A 24805-nucleotide genomic window follows, 5' to 3' on the forward strand; every position below is an offset into this window, starting at 1 on the left:
GTCAAACTGTCCTCAGAATGAACCACAATAACTGGCTACTTATTTACTTATGACGAGTATGTCAGTGTTCTGCATTTGTAGGTTACTGAGATGTTTTGCATAAAGCAGTACATGTGTACTGATTTCTATAAATGCATATCTGAGATGTATTTTTCTTCTTCAAAATGACTCTTCACAGCTACTTTTTGATAGTGTTGCTGTGAAATATATTATAAGTAGGGCTGTCAATTGATTAAAATAGTTAATTGCAAATTAATCATACATTTTTTAACTGTTCAAAATGTACCTTAAAGGGAGATTTGTCAAGTATTTAATACTCTTATCAACATGGTAATGGACAAATATGCTGCTTTATGCAAATGTGTGTATACATTTATTATTGGAAATCAATTAACAACACAAAACAATGACAGATATTGTCCAGAAACCCTCACAGGTACTGCATTTAGCATAAAAATACAAATGCATAGTAAAACTATATAAAATACATTGTATGAGAATGTGTCAGAACCGTTGAAAAAAAAAAATCATACTACTATCTTGATATTTAGATAGTAGATACCTGAATTTGAGGACATACTTGGACACATGTGCATAATAATTATTATACAGAAAATTAATTTAAATTTAAAAAAACTTTGAATATCTTTATTGTCATAATTCCAAAGCATGGTAATATGAGGCATGTATGTTGATATGCACATACATAATTATTATAATGTGCTTCACAACAAATTATATACAAACAAACTGAAACAGGAAAGAGAAAGAATAAAGTTTTTTTTTGTAAAATGACTGTATGTATGTATTCACATTTTTTCCCACTTGCTGTATATACATTTAAACGACTACTATTAAGGAATATAAACGCATGGCTATTCTATTATGCATACCTGGAATTTCCAGCTGTAATGGGAAAAAAAAGGTTTTGTATCATCAAATGAAGTATTTTTGTAAATAAAATTTAAATTAATCTTACATTTTCTAAGTCTCTTCTTTTCCATAGAATGTTTTATTAATGCATTTTAGTTAACTAAATCATTATGTTGTATAGAATATCACGTTAAAATTGCTAATCAAGGTTACAGTAAAGGCAGTGCTTAATTTGTAGTAATTGGCTGTCAGTAATATACTCTATTTACAAAAATGACTACATGGTAATGTATTTGGGATTATGGCGAAATTCCATTGTAAAAAAAACAAAAACAATATTGTACCGCCACTAAATTCAGTAAAATACAGCACTATACGTGTACATTGTATTATAACAGTAAACAAACTGTAGAAAAAATGGTAATGTACTGGCAACCCTGCTGCCAGTAGTCTACTGTAAAATCTAGAAAATACAGCAATGTACTGTAATTCTAATTCTGATAACCAAAATAAATGTTATCAAGAGCTTGTTATCCTTAGAACATTTTAAAAGGAAATTATCATCATATTTAATTAATGATGTCTAATTATCTTTTGATATGTTTAGATATATTTTCTTTTCATCTGTTGTGTTTTTTGTATGTATTTCATTGTTTTTATTGGATTGTTTTCCACCGTTTGGTTAGGTTTTTCTGCACATTTTGTGTACTTCTTGTTGTTGTTTAACTTTTGTTGTATTTTAAAAATTATGTTAGTTTAGATCTTTCTTCCTTTTTTGTTATTTTTTTTTTCTCCTGGGGTTGGTGGGGAGGGGGGCTTCTTCACCTCTCCTCACACATTTCTTGTTTTTTTTCATTGACTGGATTTTGTGCAGTTTTATAAATGTGCAAATAAATAAATAAAAAAAATACAGTAACATACTGCAAAATTTATTACAATAAATTGTTTATTTTCATTTATTGGCAACACCTACATTTATTCAGGAAAACCCTCATTTTAAGGTAATTTATTATTATTATGTCATAATAAGTGCGTGTGTGTTTATGTGTGTGTGTGTGCTCGCGTCTGAAAGTAGGTCAGGGTTTCGTTTCATCCACGCTGATGTATAATATACGTCACTAAAGTGGGCGTGACTTTGAGTACTGTAAGCCAATCCGCTGCGTCCATTCTGTGAAGGGGCGTGTATTCCACTCAGTGTCAAGAGAAACCGAAGCTAACCCGAATAAACAACTCAGTTAGCCTCTGAGCTAGTTAGCATCTCCTGGTACGTCTTCCTTTCTTATTTCATTTAATGATCTAACTCAACATTCATATTCAGGATGTGGAACAGTGTGTAAATGTAGCGGACATTTACGACTATGTTTATTCATTATTATCATTTGTTCCCCGTTTTAAGAGAATTCAATATTACAAGAGCAAGTGTGATGTTTGGTTAGCATCAAGCTAAAGCTAGGTGGCTGTGCTAATGGCTAACAGTTAGCTAGCTAGTGGCTAACAGTTAGCATGCTAATGGCTAACAGTTAGCATGCTAATGGCTAACAGTTAGCATGCTAATGGCTAACAGTAAGCATGCTAATGGCTAACAGTAAGCATGCTAATGGCTAACAGTAAGCTAGCTAATGGCTAACAGTAAGCTAGCTAATGGCTAACAGTTAGCATGCTAATGGCTAACAGTAAGCATGCTAATGGCTAACAGTTAGCATGCTAATGGCTAACAGTTAGCTAGCTAATGGCTACCTGTTAGCTAGCTAATGGCTAACAGTGGAGTAGTAGTAGTAGTAGTAGCAGCTAGTGGAGCAGTAGTAGCAGTAGCTAGTGGAGCTAGTGGAGCTAGCAGTAGCAGTAGCTAGTGGAGCTAGTGGAGCTAGCAGTAGCAGTAGCTAGTGGAGCTAGTGGAGTAGTAGCAGTAGCTAGTGGAGCTAGTGGAGCTAGCAGTAGCAGTAGCAGTAGCTAGTGGAGCTAGTGGAGCAGTAGCAGTAGCTAGTGGAGCTAGTAGTAGCAGTAGCAGTAGTAGTAGCAGCTAGTGGAGCTAGTGGAGTAGCAGTAGTAGCTAGTGGAGCTAGCAGTAGCAGTAGCTAGTAGCTAGTAGCTAGTGGAGCTCAGCGAAGGAGAGTTTGTTTGTTTCTATCTGCAGTGTTTTGCATTATCTCCTCTCTCTCTCTCTCTAGACATGGCGTCGTTAGCGGCGACAGAAGCAGCGACCTGTCCGGGTTCAATACCCGCAACAGAGTCCATAGTGCCGGCTTGTATGTTCGCACCGGACCGGGGGGGGTGTGCGGATGATCCATCCGGATCAGAGGGCTTCGAGGACGGCGACGGGACCAACGGAGAGTCCGCGGATCATCTAGATTTAAGCAGCAAGGTGAGGCCTCACTGTACAGTAAACTGTAAACTGCACCTGGTAACGTTTTGTTTTAAAAGTGTTTAAAGGTGTGTAAAGGTGTTTAAAGGTGTTTGTTTTGATTCGGTAAAGGAATGCTGTGCAGTAACATGACGTCATCTATGTTTGCATGTGAAAGCTGCACATTATGTGCTGGCTGCTGCAAAAACACCAGAAAAGTGACACGTATGATAAGATTAAGATATACTTTTATTGTCCCCGTGGGGACATTTTTCCAACTGCAGTTTCAAACACTAATAGAAAACAGCATCAACAACAATAATAAACGATTCTACACAAGACAGGGAAACGGTTTGACAGAAACAGATGTTTCAACACATACACAGTCCACGTACATAATGAATGGCACATACTATCACACACACACCATGGCAGGTTATGCACCCAGGTAGTGCACTGTACCTTCTACTGTCTTGACCATATTGCACAGACAATAGTCCAATATTACACAGATGCAACATATTGCACTGTCCCTATTTAACATATTGCACTGTCCCAATTTAACATATTGCACTGTCCCTATTTAACATATTGCACTGTCCCAATTTAACATATTACACTGTCCCTATTTAACATATTGCACTGTCCCAATTTAACATATTACACATATTGTTTTTATAATTTGTGTATACCTTTACCTCTCCTGTGTTTCACTCTGTTCGCTGATGTTGCTGCTTTGACACCTGCATTTCCTACAGGGATTAATAAAGGTTCATCTTATCTTATCTTATCTTAACTGCATCCAGCTGGCAAATTACCCAGCCATGGGGTATATCTACTGTATGTGCAAACTTTGCAGTCATTTGTATATTGGTTTAAAAGAAGCAGCATACTTTAGTGAGTGATTTGCAGAGCACATAGTCTTTAAACAAAAGCTAGCTTTGTGATTACTTGTTGAAGTTGTGACTTCAAGACACCCACAAAAGACTTGTTTGACTCTTTGTTTGCTCATGTTTGACCTGTCTCTTTCCCTGCTGTCCCTCACTTTTCAGCTGGTCCTAGTGAGTCCAACAGCTCAACAGTACGATTCGTTACTACGGCATCTGAGGGAGCAGATAGATGAGGGCTGCGGAGAGACAATCTATGTGGTTGGGATGGGCTCAGGTAAGGCTAACTGACTTTGTGAGCATATTTAAGGATGAACTCTACAATTGAGCAAACACTTGAGTCCACCGAACAGTACATAATTCTAATAGAATGGCATCTAAAGGTGCCTTCAAATTAAACTCGTGAGCTTGTGTTTACAACAACATGGGAAGTCGTGTACACCATGTGCTTGGCGTTCAAGTGGTTAAGTCGTGAGAACACCGCTGCTAAGTGACGGGAATATTAACGTTACTGTCAGTGTCTAGAAGCCCCAGAGGCTAACATTTAGCAAGCTACCAAGTTGGTAACATAATGCAGGAAATACAAAGGAATAATGAAAGAGGAGAAAGATGAGGCTGTTGGGAATATCAACATTTTCCTCAGACATATTATACAATTACGAAGAAAAACAATATACAACTAAAATTACAATATATTCACTTATTATGCGCCAAAAACTTCCATGGCCTCTGCCATTTCTGACAACGTCAACAAACACGTCACAAGTCGTGAACTCGCCAGTGTTTGGTTTGTCCGTTCTGGGCTACTGTAGAAACATGGCAGAGCAACAAGAATCCATGAAGAGGACCTGTTCCCTGTGTAGATACGAAGGACTCCTTCTAAGCTAACGAAAACACAACGATTCATAGTTTCCGGTGATTATACACTAATGAAAACATAGTTATCAATATTATATTACATTTCTGCTAATAGATCCCCCCAAAATGTTGCACACTGTTCCTTAAAATGAGCGTGTTATATTACAAGTTTGGTTTAAAGTGATTCTTGATGGATCTTTTGTTTGCTCACTTGAAGAGTGTGGAGATTCATAAAGTTATGTTCTGTAAGGTATGTGCTGTATGTCTTGACCGGAGCAATGAGCTGACACATTTCTGCATGTAGTTATGTTGTCTTCCATACAGTACGATGGAGGGAAATGCATGGGTTACGTAGGTCAAAGATAAACGCTTTTGGTGGTAGATTCAGAAGATAAAGTAAAGTGTGTTATCCTTGAACAACCCGCGGCATGTGTACGGTCATTTAGGGAAAAAAGCCAGGCCACCAGTGTGTAGTAGCAGAGCCATCACTTCTGTCAGCTGTGTGTCCTCGCAGGCAGCTAACCCCATTTGTTTTCCATTTAGTTTTCATTCTGAACCCCTCTGCCTATCACACCCACCAGGGCTTTTGTTGGAGCTATTTTCTGCCTGTTACAGCAACAAGTGTGACCCATGTGGCCATGTTGGTGGGTCAAAGTGCATGTGTGAAAGGGTGTCATTTTCCCCCTAGTCAGCACAGGGACAGTCACTAGTTCACCAGTTCATGTCTGTCTGACTGCTGGAGGAGCAGATAGCTGTCTGGCCTGCTGACCTAACTGGTTCTTTATCTCAGTCTGGTACAACCAGGTTTTGTGTCCAGTTAGTGGGAGGAGGGTGTTTATATTGAGAGTTGCAGCAGTGAGCTACTTTAGCCATAAAGTAACTGGTAGTGATTGTAGGCCTAACATAACTTTCTTTCACTGAAAAAGACACCTATTGTAGTGTACTTGTGGGTTTTCTTTGGAAATTTACATTTAAATAAATATATATGTCTCTATGTAGTAACCTATGACAATCTTGGTTATGATCCAGTCAATTTGGCCACAGTTAAATGTTTTCTTATCTCCACGCTACACCCACTCCTACCTCACCCTTAAACCACCTATTTATTACCTCCGCCAAGGCTGAAGGCCTAGTTTACTCTTTCTTCTACAAAAGTCAGCCTCCAGCGTGGTATTTGTCCTCCTTGTCACCATCCTGTCATAACGCAAGTTACAAACATCCCCATGGTGCAGCTTTACAAAGCCCTGACATTTGCCAGACATGCTTGGAAAGTACATGCTCATTGTTGTTGTTTTTTAAAACCCTTATTTCAGGAGAGACTTCATTTAGAGTGAACAATAATTTATTACATAGTGCACAATAATATGAATAGTGAAGAGTCCTTTATCCTGTTTTTAATATATTGCATGCCTATAAAATAATCTTATAGCTCACACCAAGATGAAGGTGCAAAAACTTTAAAAGCACTTCCACCAAAAACGTTGCAGGTTCTGTAAGGCACTCTTGATACAAGCATACAATAAATAGCAGATCATTTTCTCCTCTGCATCAGAGTAACTCTCTTTTCCCTCTTTCTCCTCTCTCCTCTCTGTTCAGACGGGGGTGACTACGGTCTGGATGAGAAGGACATGGAGGCGTCAGTCGCCACGGTGCGGTCGCTATGTGAACAGATCGAGGCTGACCTGATCTTGCTCAGAGACAGGACAGACGCTGGCGGAAAGATTCGGGACTACCTCATGCGCCGGCGTGTGGGCGAGGAGGATTTCCTGGAAGTCAGGTAAAATTAAGAGAAATGGTTCTGGCAAAGGAAAATAAACAAGTCATATTTAAGTTTATAATTCAGCAACCCATTAGCCCTAAGTGACTGTCTTTGCTGCATTATATATTATATTCTATATTTTTGTTTTAAGACTAAGACTAAATCTAAAATAACTGCCAAAATTTACACTGCTATCGACTAAGAGGGGGCAGCCCTACTGTATTTATATTGAGTCATGTGTTGAGGATACATGTTCATTTACAGCACAGCCTCATGAAATAAAATAACAAAAATACAAGAACAGACAGATTCATTAGATAGAAAATAAACACGGTACATGCTTAATTAAAGTATTTACAGAGAGAGACGATGTGTACAGACTTCACTATACCACTAACAGAACAAGTATATTTCTCTGTACTGTTCTCTCTCCTCATATTCTCCTTCCTCTTGTCTCCAGAGTGGCGGTGGTAGGGAATGTGGACGCAGGGAAGAGCACTCTGCTGGGGGTTTTGACCCATGGTGAGCTGGACAACGGCAGAGGCTTTGCTCGCCAGAAGCTCTTTAGACACAAACATGAAATGGAGAGCGGCAGGACGAGCAGCGTCGGCAATGATATCCTGGGTTTTGACCAGGAGGGACAGGTGAGCGTCTGCCGGTGCTCTATTTAATGTCATTTCTACTTAATAAGCTAGCTTTGTTGATTCCTCAAAGTGTGATAGTAACTGTGAGATGTGATATGATAGCAACGAAAGAGGCATCATCAGACTGTGCACAGTTGCCTGGTTGCATGAGACCAAAACATAGATGTAAGTAGAGCCTCTCACAGTATAGACATGTTTATGGTGTGAAATGGAAAGAGGGTCTTTCTTTATTCTGACAAATCCAGGTTCACGACCAAATTGACGGGAAGCATTTTTCTTGCTGAAATATCCTGTCAATATCAATATGAGCAGCAAATACATGTTCCATTCAGATCATATACTAGTACAATGTAAAGAAATGTAACTTTTTAAAATGTTATTTTCCTCTGGTTTTCATTTCTTTCACTTACTGTGTAAGACATCTTCTATTGTCTGTGTCTGCTTCCGCTCTGTTAGGTGGTGAACAAACCAGACAGCCACGGTGGCGGCCTCGACTGGACCAAGATCTGTGAGAAATCCTCCAAGGTCATCACCTTTATTGACCTGGCTGGCCACGAGAAATACCTCAAGACTACCGTCTTCGGCATGACGGGACACCTGCCTGATTTCTGCATGCTCATGGTGAGAGAGGGTTGGGAAAATGTGTGTGTGATGCTTGCCTTGGTTGTTAAATCCTTGGTCGTTTGCAGGAGTGGGTAGTAAAGATTTACTCTGTTACATGTACTCAAGTAAATTGTACTTGTCAGAGTAGTTTTAATGCAGCATACTTTTTACTCTTAAGTAGATTTTTCGAAAAATCATTACTATTTTTTTTTAACATTTGGATGCATTCATCGCGCTTCTTTTATTTATTAATTTATGCTAGGGCTGTCAAAGTTAACGTGATAACGCGTTAACGCAAATTTGTTTTAACGCCACTAATTTCGTTACTGCATTAATGCACCTTGTGATTGTGAGGGTTTCTGGACAATATTTGTCATTGTTTTGTGTTGTTAATTGATATCCAATAATAAATATATACATACATTTGCATGAAGCAGTATATTTGCCCACTCCCATGTTGAGAAGAGTAATGGACCGGTGTTTATTTTTTATTTATTTTGTTTAAGTTACTCGCTACTCAAGTAATTTTTTTAGCGAATACTTTTGCATTCTTACACAAGTAGTTGTGACTATTTTTACTACTACTTTAGTAATTGCTTTTGCAAAGTAACAGTACTTTTTTACTCACCTCCGATTGTTTGTTAATTTTCAATTCCTGTTCAGATGTCCTAGGCAACCTACAATAGATTATTAAAGACAGCCCTCTTCTGTTTCCTTGTTCCTCCTCTCTCTTGTCTCAGGTTGGCAGTAACGCCGGCATCGTTGGCATGACCAAAGAGCATCTGGGTCTGGCTCTGGCCCTGAATGTGCCGGTGTTTGTAGTGGTTACCAAGATAGACATGTGTCCAGCCAACATCCTGCAAGGTAAAGAGACATACCACTGTAATGCTTATTTAACTTGTAGACCTATTAGTGTTAGATCACAAAAGAAGCTGTATATCTTTAATAACTAGCATTGAATCTCTTCACAACTTCTGACAAAGTAAGATAAGTTATTGTTGAAGTCCCCATGTGTTCAGACTGGTGGACAGAATGGTACATTATCCCTTACTTATTAGTACCAGTACGTTAAGGATGACAGTGTTTTCATATTGGTGCCTTCAAATGAAACTCGTGAGCTCTTGTTTACAACATGGGAAGTCGTGCACACAACAAGCTCGGCGTTCAAGTGGTTAAGTCGTGAGAACACTGCTGCTAAGCAACGGTAATATTAACGTTACTGTCGGCGTCTAGAAGCCACAGAGGCTAACAATTTAGCAAGTTAGCAAGCGGGTAACATAATGCAGGAAATGCAAAGGCATAATGACAGAGGAGAAAGATGAGGCCGTTGGGAATATCAACATTTTCCTCAGACATATTGTAAAATTACGAAGAAAAACAATATACGACTAAAATTACAATATATTCACTTATTATGCACCGAAAAATTTAAGTCAACAAACACGTCACAACTGGAAGCTTTCAGAAACTTTCCATTTACGAGGTCGTGAATATGACAAGAGGTGGCCGTTCATATGGACTCTCCTCGTGAACATGGTAAACACGACCACATTTGAAGGCACCACAAGAGCCGTAGGCTATTTCCTATGAGTTGCTTCGATGTCATGACAACACTAGCTATAATGATGTTAAGGTAGTGTGTAGGAAACTCAACATTAACTCACAATAAAAGCCTCTCCAGGAAGGTTAAACCGCTGGAAAGGTTTTAATGTGAAACAAACGGAGGAAGAGTTGAGTTTACATAAAGAGCAAATTAACGAAGCAAATGGGAGCAGTTTAAAAACGGGGGAGTCTTCTTATTAAAATATGATTAAATATTCTTTATAATTGGGAAGTTAGTTCTTCTATCTCTAATAAAGACCTACCCCTTTCTCCAGTTTGCACTCGTGAAATCCATCTCCTTGTGAAGCATTTTACTATTCAATATTTTTGCCGTCTGTTCAGTTGTGTTCCCAGACGCTGTGACAGCCGTTGTTTTTGTTCTGAGATTTACTCATGTGATGTATTTTGTGGGGATTTGTCTTTGTGCAGAGACGCTAAAATTATTGCAGAGGTTATTAAAGTCACCAGGCTGCAGGAAAATCCCCGTGCTGGTCCAGAACACGGATGATGTCATCGTCACAGCCTCCAACTTCAGCTCTGAGAGGTAAGAGCAAAGACATTGACGGCAGAGAGATGCCAAGACAGAAATAAATTGTCCAAAGATGGAGAGGAATGAAAATCAGACTGCAGGAAGATGACGTGACAGAAAGCAACAAAGAAAGTGCTTTATTTAATCCTTTATTTAAACAGGTAGTTCAAGTACGGACAGACACGGGAAATTCAAATACACAACTGACATTAGTATCATATTACTGTAATAGAAGAATAGATCTTTATTGTCATTGTGCTTAGAACAATGAAATACTGTTTAGCAGTGTGTAACATAAAGGTACGAGTAAATAAAGTAGGAAAATTGATTTTATGTTTCCATTTTAGTGTAGTTTTTTGCAGCTCATTCCATTTGTGAAGTCCGTAGTAGTTGAAACCAGTTCTTCCAAGCTCAGTTCAAATATGTGATACAGTTATTATACACAATTTTAAAATAAATTAGCTTTCTCGGTCAATATAACACACTGAGCAATTTATTGCTTCAACTGACAACCATCAACACTGATTGGACTTCCACATTAAAAGTGCTGAACTTCCCCTTTAAGTCTAAAATTTGTTCAAATATTCATGTGCTAGTATTTGTCTTGTAATTACTGTGTTAGAGGGTCATTTTTAACTTCTCCCCTGACTCCTCCCCCTCCTCTCTCTGCAGGATGTGTCCAATTTTTCAAATCTCAAATGTGACGGGGGAGAACATGGAACTGCTGAAGATGTTCCTCAACCTCCTCTCTTCCAGAACGAACTTCAACAACGATGAGCCTGCTGAGTTCCAAATAGACGACACATACTCAGTACCGGTAAGAAATAAAACACGCAGCTTTTAGTCCGGATCATGACTTCTTCGTCTTTGTGTAATAATATTTTACGATCTGCGCAACGATCTTTGATTGGTCAGCAGGCCAAGCTTTTACACGAGTTGATCTGTTATTTTGAACATAACCTGCTCCAGAGAAGGTTAGATGTTGAGCATACAGTAAGTTAACATGGAGATCTACCCCGATTGGAAGTGAACCACCGTCGTAAGACTGAAAACCCTGAAGGTTTTCAAGTTACCTCGCTTACCCCAAATCCTGCTTTGGTAGTACAGGCCACTGCAGAGCAGGATATAAACACAAGCATATAGTGGTGAAAACAGGAGACTACTTTATGAGTATGAATTGTGGTTATTGTGGGAAAATTCATGATGAGGCGTGAAGTTTCACAGCTTGTTTACATTTACACCCTTAAGTAGAAAATCCTCAATGTACAGAAAGAATCGGTAGAGAACTCTGCACTCAAGGCTTCACACTAATGGAGACTGATAAAGACTGTCTTTATACATGTATGTCATTGTTGATTTTTATTTTTTTTTTTTCTTGGCAGGGAGTGGGCACAGTAGTTTCAGGGACTACGTTACGTGGAATGATACGACTCAACGACACGCTGCTCTTAGGCCCAGACCCGCTGGGCACCTTCATCCCCATCGCAGTCAAATCCATCCACCGAAAGAGGATGCCTGTCAAAGAGGTCCGCGGTGGACAGACGGCATCCTTTGCCCTCAAAAAGGTTTGAATTACTGCTATCATAGAACATTTGAATGCTTTTTATTACCTATTGCAAAATCAGCAAATAGACATCCTGACACATAACTTTTAAATTCTCGTGGAAAGGATATTTATTCTGAAACTTTTGGATGTAATATGCATATGAATTAGTTTCCTAGTTTTATAATCAGTTTTATAACACATGCAAATCCCACCGTGTGGGTTTAGGAAGTGTTCTCTCGCTAATTCTGGTTTGGCTGCATCACTTCTCCACTTTCATTTTTCACTTTTGTTCCTGCTGGGTTCTCTTCACGTCTCAGATCAAACGTTCATCGATAAGGAAAGGCATGGTGATGGTTTCCCCGAAGTTGATGCCACAGGCCACCTGGGAGTTTGAGGCTGAGATTCTGGTGCTACACCACCCCACCACGATATCACCGAGATACCAGGCCATGGGTTAGTTTCAGTCAAATGCCTGTAACACTAATATGCACTAGTTTATGGAGCTTCTATATGTCTTTGGTTTGATCTTTAGTACATTTTGGGTGCATGAGGTCTGGCTTTATCCAAAAACTACATGGTCACCCTGAAACATTGCTACCAAGACTAACTGGGTCACGCTCTGTCTCTCTCCATCCAATTAGTCCACTGTGGCAGCATCAGGCAGACAGCCACCATCCTGACCATGAACAAAGACTGTCTGCGGACAGGGGACAAGGCAGCAGTCCACTTCCGCTTCATTAAGACCCCCGAGTACCTACACTGTGACCACAAACTGGTGTTCAGGGAAGGACGCACTAAAGCTGTGGGCACCATCACCAAGGTACTGACGCTTTTGGTAACTTCTGTATTTCAGTGTGGATGTCATTTGAGTGTTCAAAGTTCCCATGAAACGGAAGTTAAAGCATCCCAAACTGCTGTACTGTAATGTATCTCACAGTGAAACAGAATATTTGAGCGGTGTACAGTTACAAGAGCAATACATATCGAATCGGCACCCAAGTATCATGATAGTATCGAATCGTCCCAGCCCTACTAGTCACCCAAAGTCTCATTTCATTGGATGAATTTGAAAGAGGTAAATCAACAATTAACAAACGATTAAAGCTGGGATGTATTTTTCATTTCATGGGGACTGTAATATCAAAACCACTGGTTAATGCAGCTCAACTGATATTGGCTGTGCTTGTGATTTCAGCTTCTCCAAGCAGTGAACACCCAGGCAGCGAAGGCCCAGCAGGCCAAGATGCTTTCCAGTAAGAAGACTTTTAAAGACGGCACAGCAGCCAATGAGGAGGCTGGATCGACAGGACGACCGCTTAGTCCGAACTCAGCACAGCTAGCAGTGAGTAAACCCGTACTCTGTGTGAACCTTTACAATGTGCTTTTAAGGAAAACAACTGAGACATTTCCTGGTTTGAACACGTTTTATTTATCCAGTATAGTGATTAAAAGTATTTGATGTTAAATCCATGGGCAGTTTGAATGTTGCCATTTCAAATGCTACTCGTTTCCTTTTCTTCCTGCTCTTGACTTTAAATATGCCAGTTCATTTCCCCTTCACTGTCTCCTCTCTTACCGGTCTTACCTTTCATTCGCCTTCTTACCCTGTCCGTCATATCCTGCTTTCGTCTCCTCTTACGGTCACACCTGTCCTCCTCGTTCATTTACTCTCCTCCTCTCTGCCCTTTGTGCTCTTTCCTTCAACTTTAACACTTTTCTTTTCTGCTACCATCTCTCTCCTGCTCTCCCTCTCTCCCTGTCTTGGCATGCTGCGTCAGACAGTGGCAGAGGAGGAGGCTCTATGTAAAGATGGCAACAAAGAGAACAAGGTAAAGGAGTTTTCTGCAGACCGTGGGACTCATGATGAGGTCTTCTTGTCTTCTTAAGCTTGGATGTTGTTTTGATGTCGGTTTCTTCCCTTTCTAAACCAATGTCTTCTGAGCATGCATACTTCAGTGCCTTTAAAAAGAGAAAAAATCATTAGCTTGTGCTGTGTTGTTTTATTTTCATACCTTTTTCCGAGTTGCCAAATGAAAACGTGTGTAATTGCAGGGTTTTCTGCAGCATTGTAGTGGAGGTGGGCCCCCTTAACTGAAATTAAGACCACACCTGCTAATGTCAGATGAAATGATTACACTTCTATTGAATGTAACAATAAGCAGTGGTGCTACATCACAAAGAAGAAAAGCTGTATATTTAATGAATGAGGAAATTATTGAGGGCTTACCACCTCCACTAAAAATTCCTTGGAGTAAACACTGAACTGTTGTGACTTCCCTTTTTCATTTTATTCTTCCCTCCTAGGACAAACTTTAACCAAGTCTTTACCCTCTTAACTTTTTTTTAAAGTTCAAAGCACGAGTGAGAAATGCATCTTAAAAGGATAGTTTGGGTGTTTTTAGGTGGGGTTGTCCTTCATCAGTGTATTACCTACAGTAGATGGCCCCAGCTTGGAGAAACAGACAGGAGTACCAGCACAGGAGCAAAATGTATTTTAGACACCTAAAAAAAAGGTGTTCTACCTTGCAACTATACTATACCAGACAACTATGTTTCTGATGGGGAACTGACGGCGTTATCTATGCTCTCGTCAAAGCCACCAGACTCATTTGAAAAAACAGAACAATTTTACCTCGCAGAAAGCGGGGGTTGCCGGTCTCCCGCTGCCTCGGTGAGTTGGTTTGTGATATTGTGTGACTTTTGTTAGTTCAGATTCACGAAAGTCCTACAATAGCAAAAACAAACTAACCGATAAAAGCAGCGGTAGACTTGCAACCCCGTGTTCTGCGAGGTAATATTGCTGTTTTTTTCAATGGAGTCCTGTGGCTGTGGCGAGAGCATAAATGGATACAACGGCTGCAGTTCCCCATGAGAAAGGGCCGTCTGACGGCAAGTTAAACTGGCAAAAATATCTTAAATATAGCGTACACTTAAACTGAAATAGATTTTTGTTTTTTTGGGTGTCTAACATACGTTTTGCTGCAGCAGTACATTGCTTTGGTTTTGTGCGGTACCTCATAGAACCCCACTTCAAAACAGCCCAAACTATCCCTTTATCATTTGAACTGTTGTGGACCAACCGTTCTCACCTGACGTCTTCAGTTCATTCAGCTGGCTCACTGTGGTGTTCCCGTGTGTCTGCAGCTCAAGTCGGGAGGTGGAGGACGCCGAAGAGGGGGTCAAAGACATCGAGGGAAAGCGCTGAACACTCCAACAATCTCTACAGCAGTTCCTGCAGGAGCAGCAGGCACGGCTTAAAAACACATCATCTCATCTCTTTCACAAGGAGGTAAAGTGACTGCATGGCTCTCCGCTGGCTGCGTACAAAAAATAAAAATGATAATTCAGCAATTTTCATCACGAGAGTGAATTATTTCCCATATTAAGTATATTATTTAGTAATTATTTGTGGGCTGCTGAAGGTGATATTGAGTTTTTATTTAGTTTTATTTCAGTTATCTGCAATTTGTAGATTACATTACATAACCTTTTCTATTTTATATATAAACGTTTTGGGGGTGTTCATCTTGATTGTAGTTTTTCAGAACTTTCTATAGCATTAACTGCCCAGCCAGCAGAGGCATCAGTCACTTTCCCTGCCTAAACTTTCTCCATCCTCTACAATCTACTTTTTTTTTTCTGTTGCACATCTTCTTTTCCTCATTCTTCACCTCCACCTGACTTTCATTAATGCACCTTTTTCAGACAGCACCAGGGTAGTAGTCCACGTACTGCCACGTCAGTCACATGGAGAAGAAGACTGTGGTCAGTAGTTGGATAAACATTATTTATATAGCTCCTGAGACTGACAGTTTGAATTTACGTTGTGAATTGACTGAACTGAAAGAGAATCAATGCTAACCGTAGGTGTATTCATGTCCGTGACATGAAGCAAAAATTGAAATAAATCGCACCTGCTAGATGCTCGTTGAATTTTGTCGTTCTAATGCCGGTTTACCCTCGTTAAATGATCCTCTGGAAATCACAGTCTAAAGATTTGCTTTCCTGGTGTAACAGGGTTTAATGAATATTGTTGCCAGGCTACAGAAAAGTCATTGCCCGTCATGAAACATTTATAACTCATAGATAAAGAGCAAAAGCGGTCTCTTATTCATTTGATCTTACATGGCCTATGTTTAATCATCCTGCCATAGAAAGGTCATCTTTTATCATAGTTAGCCCTTACTTTTGGAGCCAAGAGAAAAGCGCGACATGCTCTTGCTTTTTTTTTTCTTCCCCAAAGTAATGTCAAGTGTCAAAGTGTGTTAAGATGGCACAAGTCCTTGTGAAGTGGCCTACTTAGTTTGACGGAAAAAATATCGTAAAGGGGTAGTTCAGGTGTTTCTCAGTGGGGTTGTATGAGATACGTGTATATAGTCAGTGTATTACCTACAGTAGATGACGGTCGGCACGCCCCCAGCTTGGAGAAACAGACAGGAGTACCAGCACGGGAGCAAAGTAATGTACTGCTGTGAAAAATCAATAACATTTTAAGTGTATGCTATACTTACACACATTTACACTGCTTTTCCTTGTTGTCAAACAGCTGTTTCGAACGGTGAACTGAAGCCGTTATCTATGCTCTTGCCAAAGTCACCAGACTCCATTGAAATCAATCTTTTACTTTGTTTGTGTGACTTTGGTTAGTTTGCATTCATCAAAGTCACACAATAATACAAACAAACTAACCGATCGAGGCGGCAGTAGACGAGCAACTCCTGTATTCTGCAAGGTAAAATGTACTGTTTATTTCAATGGAGTCTGGATGCTTTGGCTAGAGCATAGATAACGGCTTCAGTTCCCTGTTGGAAACATGGACTGTATAGCAGTCTCTCATGGCAAGGTAAACCGGCGAAAATATTCTGAATATAGCACACTTAAACTGATATTGACAGGCCCCGTCCTGTAACTCCTGTCTGCTTCTCCAAGCTGGGGACGTGCCGACCATCATCTACTGTAGTTGATACACTGACTATGGATAAGTACCTCATACAACCCCACTGAGAAACATCCAAACTATCCCTTTAACCCAGGCGGCACAACTTTCTTCCATTTTGATGCAGTCTGACCACCAAAAAATCCAGACGCTGATACTCTCATGCACAACAATTATTCATTCAGCAGTGGTGACGCACACCTTAAATGTAAAAAAAGCCGAGTAAGAACATGATGAAATGATGCTACTGTGACTTTGAGTGTATTATCTCTTTGTGCTCCATATGAATGGTCTAATCCAAATCAGACAGGAAGCCGATGTTTTTCATGTGACAAGAGATTAATCTTTTTTTGGTACACACTGCAACAGCTCCAGTAGTCAATCAGCCAGATAAACTGTGTGACGTTTTTGTTAAGGGTCTAAACACAGCAGCCGATAATGCACAAGTTAATAATGCAAGTCATCTCAGATCGTCTCTAATAAGCTAACAGAAACCAGTGATCACATCAAACTAAACTAAAAACTAAATCGAGTTGCCACGTTTTATTGCAACAGACAGCTACAATCTTATGTTTGCATTTTTCAACTGGTTTAATCAAGTTATTGATCGTCCTCTTCCCAGTTTTGAGGTTATATTGGGAAACTAGTTTTATCGGGTGTAACAATTTCAAGTTTTTTTTTGCTTCTTCAAAAGCCCCAATGTCCCCTTCATATACATACTATGATTTCATGCCGGTCAGTCTGCTCTTACGAGTCTTTTGGGCCACTGAATTACCCATTTTATGAAGATCACAAACCTACTGAACTGCCAGAATATTAGCAATTACCAATTGTTTTTTTTTTCTTTTTTGAAGGGACACATTTTGTGTATATGTATGAACAACGTTGTGCAGAAGAACTAAGGATACAGTTTGTGTTGTAAATCCTTTTAAAATAAAGATGTTACAGAAAATTGACATGTGGATGATACTTTTTACATTTAAGGTCTTTCAGTTGATGCCGTGTGAAAGATAATTACAAATCGAGCCCAACGGGATTGAAGGAAGCCGTGAGTGAAAATTAGTTTTGAATGTTTATATGCCATCATTACCCGACTTACATTCTAATTTATCTTGTACGACAGCGCATTAGGGCCATTGTAGGTAAAAAAGATAATTACGGAGCCGGGGGAGGGGGTGATATTCAGAGATTGAAGTGTCAAATTTGCGAGATTGTACAGTCATAAATTTACAAATATAGTAAAGTAGTATAGAAATAAAACTCAGAAAAATAGTGGAGTGCAAAACCGTGGTAACGCCAGCCACCGTCTGAATTTTGTTGCACCTAAAGTAGTGTTCTTATGGTAAGGATGGCTTTTTCATTATTATGCAAATATTAAAACTACTCCGATACGTTTATATTATTCTCTCTTTTTTGGCATACACCAACAGTATATGGAATAGCAGCCAGTATAGAGACAAACAGACGGAATCAAACAGGAAACGTATTCATGAAATTACAAAGTAACGTAAAAATTATTTTCTATAATCATAATAATAATCACCAACAGGAAGTTGAGGAGTGAGATTTCAAATAGCTTTTACAGCAACAGTCACACAAACAACTTGTGTTATGGCTTTGGGACACGCTGCATGGCAGCTCCACTATTGATGCAAAGGGCTTTCAATCAAATTTGTTCAATAGTTCAGAAAGAGTCACCCCTCTAGTCATAATTGTTTTCAAACACCCTATGGCCTTAATATGGTAGTCGGTAACAACTGATTGCTTTGGTAGCATTTAATCAAAGTCTCCCTCTGTGAACCTCGGTGTCAACTCATTTTCAAAATGGAAATAGGAATGGTCTGTGATGCAGAGCCGGGGATCAATGAATGACTTGATGAATGGAGGCGGGGGCATTTCCAGGTTGCACTCTTTTGACAGTTTATAAAAGTATTAAAAAAAACAAACCCATTGCACCAACATCTCTCTGATTCTGTTGAGGAAGACGACTTTCAAAAAGCAGCCAAGGTGAATACACAAATAGGAGACAGGAACTAAACACTAACAACAGCTGGCTTACACACCATGCAGTGTGTGAGGGCCTCATCACTCTGAGTCAGCAGGACCGAATGGGCCGAGTCGCTGTCAAAATATGCAAAGTCATTGTTTCATCTCATGCATGATATGAAGGGACTTAATTATTGCTTTACTGGAGATTCTGAAAGGGCAAAGATGTATTAAGGGTGATGCAACCCAACCTAACACACACGCTCAGACTGAGCAGTCAGCATCTCTGGTGTCCAGACTTAAAGCTGCAGTCGGTGATATTGAACGTATCATATTAAACGGTCATATATATATATATATGACCATATATATAGTCATATATATGACCGTTTAATATTAAACGGTCATATATATATATATATATATATATATATAGTCATATATATATAGTCATATATATATATATATATATAAGACCATATATATATATATAGTCATAGTCATATATATATATATATATATATATATATATATGACCGTTTAATATTAAACGGTCATATATATATATATATATATGGTCATATATATATATATATATATATATATATATATAAGGCCATATATATATATATTACTATATATATATGACCATATATATATATATATATATATATATATATGACCGTTTAATAAAAGAAACGTTATCATATTTGTATATATATATATATATGTATATATATATATATATATACACATATATATATATGTATATATATATATATCGTGGTAGTAGTGCATGAGACGGACAATCTGTAAAAACAAACCATGTTCCTCTGTGTCCTCCTGTACTCCGAATGGGAACATTTCGACGTGGCCTTAAGTAGCACAACCAATCAGAGCCGAGGAGCCTCTAACGAAGCTGCCAATCACTGCTCGCGAAACTCGAGATCTCCGATCAAACTGTCAAACTAGGCAGCGCTGATCAAATATGAACCAAGCATAGGACACAGAGGAACAAGCTTATCTGTCTCATGCACGACTGTCACAATATAGTGACTGCAGCTTTAAGTCTGGACACCAAAGATGCTGACTGCTCAGTCTGATCTCAGCAAGATGTGTGTGTGTTAGGTTGTGTTGCATCACCCTAAATACATCTTTGCCCTTTCAGAATCTCCAGTAAAGCAATAATTAAGTCCCCTCATATCATGCTTGAAATGAAACAATGACTTTGCATATTTTGACAGCGACTCAGCCCATTCGGTCCTGCTGACTCAGTGATGAGACCCTCACAGTGCATGGTGTGTAAGCCAGTTTTATAAAAAATAACGTGTCTCCATATTTGCTCAAAGTTATCGACTGCAGCGTTAATCTATAGTTCTCTATTTTACATTGTATTTTATACATTTGATGCTCTTATTTAGAGATGAAACACATGTGCACTTTGCTGTCTTTTTTATGACTTTTTTCGACATACTATACAATGACTTTTTATAACTTTTTTGAAACTTTTCAATAATTTTCTTCCATATAGTATACTATGACTTTTTTCGACATACTATAGTATGACTTTTTTTCATAAATTGTTTCGACATACTATACTATAACTTTTTCCGACATAATATACTGACTTTTTTCGACAAACTATTTTTTCCAACATACTATTCTGTCTTTTTTTTCCTTTTTTCGACATACTGTACTATGACTTTTTCCGACAAACTATAGTATGACTTTTTCCAACATATTGTACTATGATTTTTTACAACGTTTTTCGACATACTATACTACGACTTTTTTGAAACACAATACCATGACTTTTTAATAATTTTTTCCACATAGTATACTACAACCTTTTCGACATCCTATACTTTGATTTTTTTCGACATATTATAGTATGACTTTTTTTGACATACTATACTGACTTTTTTCATGAATTGTTTCGACATACTATAACTTTTTGCGACATACTGTACTGTGACTTTTTTCGACAAACTATACTATGATTTTTTTGAACATACTAAAATAGGACTTTTTTCGACACACTATATCAACCTTTTTCGAGTTTCTTCGACTTGCTATACAATGTTTTTTTCACATACTATACTATGACTTTTGATTTTTTTTCGACATACTGTACTGTGACTTTTTGAGTCATACTCTATGAGTTTTTTCTTCGTTCTAGAATACAAGTTTTTTTAAGACGTTTTTGACACTTTTTTGACACACTATACTACGTCACAGTATATTATGTCGTAAATAAGCCATATAAAATTCATAGTATGGTTGGGCAATATTGAGGTATACACTGTGCAAGTAGCAATTCTCACATCTTGCGAATCCTGCTGCATGGCAAGGTAACATAATTTAAACAGACATGGAATAGAATTAAGTCATAAATAAATAGCAGGAGGAGACATCCCAACCAACCCAAGATGAGGAAGAACCCTGGTTAGATGATTACCAAATATTTGCAGACTGTAGTTTATTTTGAAAGTGTTTTGTCCGGTTTTTGAAATGAATGATGAATGATGAGCTGCAGGAAAAGTCAAAGACCTTTTTATTTGTGTGATTTTTATATTGCACTTAATTTGTACCTGTTAACCTTAAAAGCCATAACACTTGACATTTTTGTTCTCAGGAAGCTTAACAAAATATTCACATCAGAGCAGCAGCGGAATGCTGCCATGCAATGTCTATGAAAAACTGCGGCCGTTCGATTCTGCGGCTGAGTGAGGCCAAACTGAAAGTTGTGAAAAAGTAAACTTTTAGCAGCCAAGTGTGGCCAAAGAATACCAGCAGCAAATCAGTAAATACATCCTGTGACTCCTGTGACATGTTGACCTATGTTAATATGAATATCTTCCTGCCTGAAATACAAAAACAGGCCGCAGAAAAGTGTACTTTTTGTGAAAAGCCGCATTTCGCCGCTGCCTGGTGTGAATTTGGTGTAAAGCTTCCTTTTTTGAATCTTTTGTTTTTAACTCAAGTGTTGTCTCATGTGAGGCAGTTGTTTTTGTTTGTATGAAAGTTGAAAATAAAAGAAGAAAATATTGAAATGTTATGAAGTATTGTATGGTTATTTTATGCATTTCTTAATTGAATTCATGAAAGTCATAGTATAGTATGTTGAAAAAAGAAATAGTATATCATAAAGTATGTCAAACAAATTCATGAAAAAAGTCATAGTATAGTATGTTGAAAAAGGTCATAAAAAAGTCATAATATAGTATGTTGAAAAAAGTCATAATATAGTATGTTGAAAAAAGTCATAGTATAGTATGTTGAAAAAGGTCATAAAAAAGTCATAATATAGTATGTTGAAAAAAGTCATAATATAGTATGTTGAAAAAAGTCATAATATAGTATGTCGAAAAAAGTCATAAAATAGTCATAGTATAGTATGTCGTGAGAAAAGATTTACTGTTGATGAAGTTAACCAAGCTTCAAGATATTTAGCAATACAAATATTTTCACAAACATTTAATTAAGCGTTAAATCGCCTCACCTCTACTGGTTGAGCTCGGTGCCGTTGGGCTCCTGCAGCCCCGGTGGTGTAGCCGGGTGGTGTAGCCAGGTGGTGCGGGAAGTAGGGGTTGTCTGTGCCGGTACAAAGGAGGTAAAGGACAATGATGAAGGACCGCTGTAAAAAAAGCAAATGGAAATGGGGACGGGGGTGAGAGAGTGGAGGTGCTGATCAGTTTTCATGAAATGGACATCATTTACATGCTTTTTGCAGACACATGGTGTTAACACCTTAATGCGGAGCCCTCCCAAAATGGCTTCACTGTGGCATCCATTTCTCACATACTTGTTGTGAGTGAAGTGGAGACACGCCTGATATATAACCTTCCTTTTGATGTTTTGGTGAGGACGGCCATTTCAGTCTGAAAGTGTGTAAATATGTCTTAATATTTGCAGGTTGATTGACATCAGCAAAAGAGTATTTTGGTTCCCATGGAGACGGGAGTAATTTCTACTTTGACTCACAACTGCTGTGGCAGAAAAATCAGCAAAACCCGCAAAAAATAAGATTAATTATATGATAAAATATGATTAATTAATTTAAATAAAAATAGGGCTACCGCTAATGATTATTTATAGTCTGTCGATTAGTTTCTCGATTCATTGTTGTTCCAATAAAGTGTCAAAAATAATGAAAATATTCATTATATTTTGCAAAACATGACATATGGAAATCACTTTTTTTTATTGGACGAACATTTCAACACCCTAAAATATTTAGCTCACTGTCATTTGTGAAAGAGAAGAATATCAAATCCTGCCATAAAGTAAAGTCATTTGAGCTGAAACATTTTCTCCTCAAAATTAGAAGTCTTTTAAATTTGAATTAATTAGTCACTAGATCGGATAAACAGATAAACCAGTAAACAAAGCTTTTAAAGAGGACCTATTGTGCTTATTTTCAGGTGGATACTTGTATGTGGGGTTTCTACTAGAACATGTTTGCATGCTTTAATGTTCATAAAACACTTTACTTTTCTCATACCAGCTGTGCTGCAGCACCTCTGCAGCATGGTGTAAGAAGTTTTCATGGACATACAGGAGGATGTAGAGAAAAGTCAAAGGTCACATTTTGCCTCCAGGGCTTTCTGCGAGAAAACACAATCTTATCCTAAACCTAACCGCGTAGGTTTGCTTCCTAAACCTAAGGAGATTTCTGTCAGAAAGGGCTGTCAGGCAGAAAGCTTGTTACAAACTTAATTTCCCATTACTAATACTCATTATACTACTACTAATAATAATAATAATCTCATTGATGGGCTGTACAATCCTTGAGGCCTCATGCTGTGGTCAACACTAGTTTTGCAAAAACTGAGTTGAATAAAGTTTAGTGTTTTAGCTGCAGGAGCTGCAGTAGATAAAGATGTTGTGGCAACTTTCTGAAAATGGCCAGACAGTGTTTTATTGATTTTCTGATTTTTGTATATCATGCCAGAGAGCAATATTATCACATATGTGTGAAAAGTTTAAAGCACTCCCAACAACCACTGGAGCAAATAAGGCGATCAAATTCATACAACCAGATAGATAGACGGACGGACAGACAGACAGACGGATAGATATTAGTCCTTTTGGAAATTCCCCATAGGTCATACAGCAAATGTCAAATAAATAAACAACTATAAATATAGCCTAAAGCAACAACAGCTATATTATTACTTTGCTGAAGAGCTCTGGTGATCTATGACTTTCTGACTACAGGATGTATAGTCATCACCAAACCATCAAACATTTACATAGATTTACTAGCTTTAAATAAACAGAGCTGTTTTCACCTCCATGTTGAGCTACATTTCAACCGTCAGAAACTCTAAATGTTATCCTCTTACTTTAGTTATTTTCATCTATAGTCGTTATTTGCATTAAAAACACACAACTCAAATGATTAGGAAATAAATGATTGTACTTTTATTTAAATATTTGCTTTGAAAAATCTTGGCATTAGTAAGTTCTAATTATATATTACAAGCTGCTTAGAACTAGTGTTAGGAAGTTAAACAGCTCATAATTCCCTCTCTATTATCTATTTTATATTGCTGTGAAAACATCTCCTTCAAACAACTGAATTTATTCAAGTTTCTCATAAAAAAAAAAAAACATTTTACAAGATTACATTTGAAGGCATCACAATAGCATTATAATTATTTGGTTTTGTTTTTTAATATCTGTTAGTGAAAGGGAAATATGAATGACCAAAAGATACACTGACCATATATCCTCCAAACACACAGTGTAGACCCTACTGTCTGCTTCTCTCTGAAATCCCTTTGTCTAAATATTAGATCATATGTATGCACAGTAGTGGGTTAGTAACCACGTGGCTCTGACGGCTTGACAGAGTAGCAGCTGGGGGGCGGGGCTTAGCAAAGCCTCAATTAACGTCACTACAAGAGGGAGAAACAACACTAGCGGTGTTTACCATAGATATAGTGTTTACTACTCAAATACCACTCAGGTTCATCCTTCATAGCGCAGCAGACAAATAAAACAACCTTAATGTAGTGGTCTAAAAATACAACACAACATTGTAGTTTACACCTGGCTACCTGCTGGCTCACCTGCTGTTCTAACTAGTTTAGTAAATCAACTCACCTGAGATTCACCAAGTAATCCAAAAACAGGCCCCCTTTGATGTCAAACTAATCCTCCTGTCTCACAACTAATAAAACAGTAAAAAAGGAAATTAGCTAACTCAAAATATCTTAAGAAAGAAACTGATGGA

General features: G+C 38.2%; 1 protein-coding gene and 1 long non-coding RNA gene across 4 annotated transcripts; one reads left to right on the forward strand and one right to left on the reverse strand.

Annotated features, from left to right (window-relative positions):
* Positions 1-1979: 1979 nt before the first annotated feature.
* gtpbp1l (GTP binding protein 1, like) lies at positions 1980-17534 on the forward strand. Of its 3 annotated transcripts, XM_074630918.1 has the most exons (15): positions 1980-2137; positions 3042-3235; positions 4267-4378; positions 6556-6736; positions 7179-7362; positions 7819-7983; positions 8706-8829; positions 9997-10111; positions 10769-10913; positions 11479-11661; positions 11960-12095; positions 12284-12462; positions 12838-12984; positions 13421-13471; positions 14787-17534. In XM_074630918.1, the coding sequence occupies exons 2-15, from the start codon at positions 3044-3046 to the stop codon at positions 14898-14900; spliced, it is 2028 nt and encodes a 675-aa protein (XP_074487019.1). In that variant the 5' UTR covers positions 1980-2137; positions 3042-3043; the 3' UTR covers positions 14901-17534. The 3 variants fall into 3 exon arrangements, with proteins under 3 accessions (XP_074487019.1, XP_074487021.1, XP_074487020.1); XM_074630920.1 differs by lacking the exon at positions 13421-13471; XM_074630919.1 differs by lacking the exon at positions 1980-2137 and having other exon boundaries at positions 2951-3235.
* Positions 13057-24805, reverse strand: LOC141765069 (uncharacterized). Its single transcript, XR_012593371.1, has 4 exons — positions 24676-24805; positions 22067-22201; positions 14732-14874; positions 13057-13601 (listed from the first exon to the last, which is right to left on the reverse strand). It is a non-coding gene; the product is annotated as an uncharacterized LOC141765069 (long non-coding RNA).

This window comes from Sebastes fasciatus, chromosome 3, assembly GCF_043250625.1.
Source record: "Sebastes fasciatus isolate fSebFas1 chromosome 3, fSebFas1.pri, whole genome shotgun sequence".
In the NCBI taxonomy this organism is placed as follows: Eukaryota; Metazoa; Chordata; class Actinopteri; order Perciformes; family Sebastidae; genus Sebastes; species Sebastes fasciatus.

Coding starts and splice junctions, on each gene's coding strand:
- gtpbp1l (XM_074630918.1), top strand. CDS start 3,044: ATGGCGTCGTTAGCGGCGACAGAAGCAGCGACCTGTCCGGGTTCAATA. Junction 12,096..12,283: donor ACCGAGATACCAGGCCATGG/GTTAGTTTCAGT, acceptor CCATCCAATTAG/TCCACTGTGGCAGCATCAGG. Junction 13,472..14,786: donor ATGGCAACAAAGAGAACAAG/GTAAAGGAGTTT, acceptor GTGTGTCTGCAG/CTCAAGTCGGGAGGTGGAGG.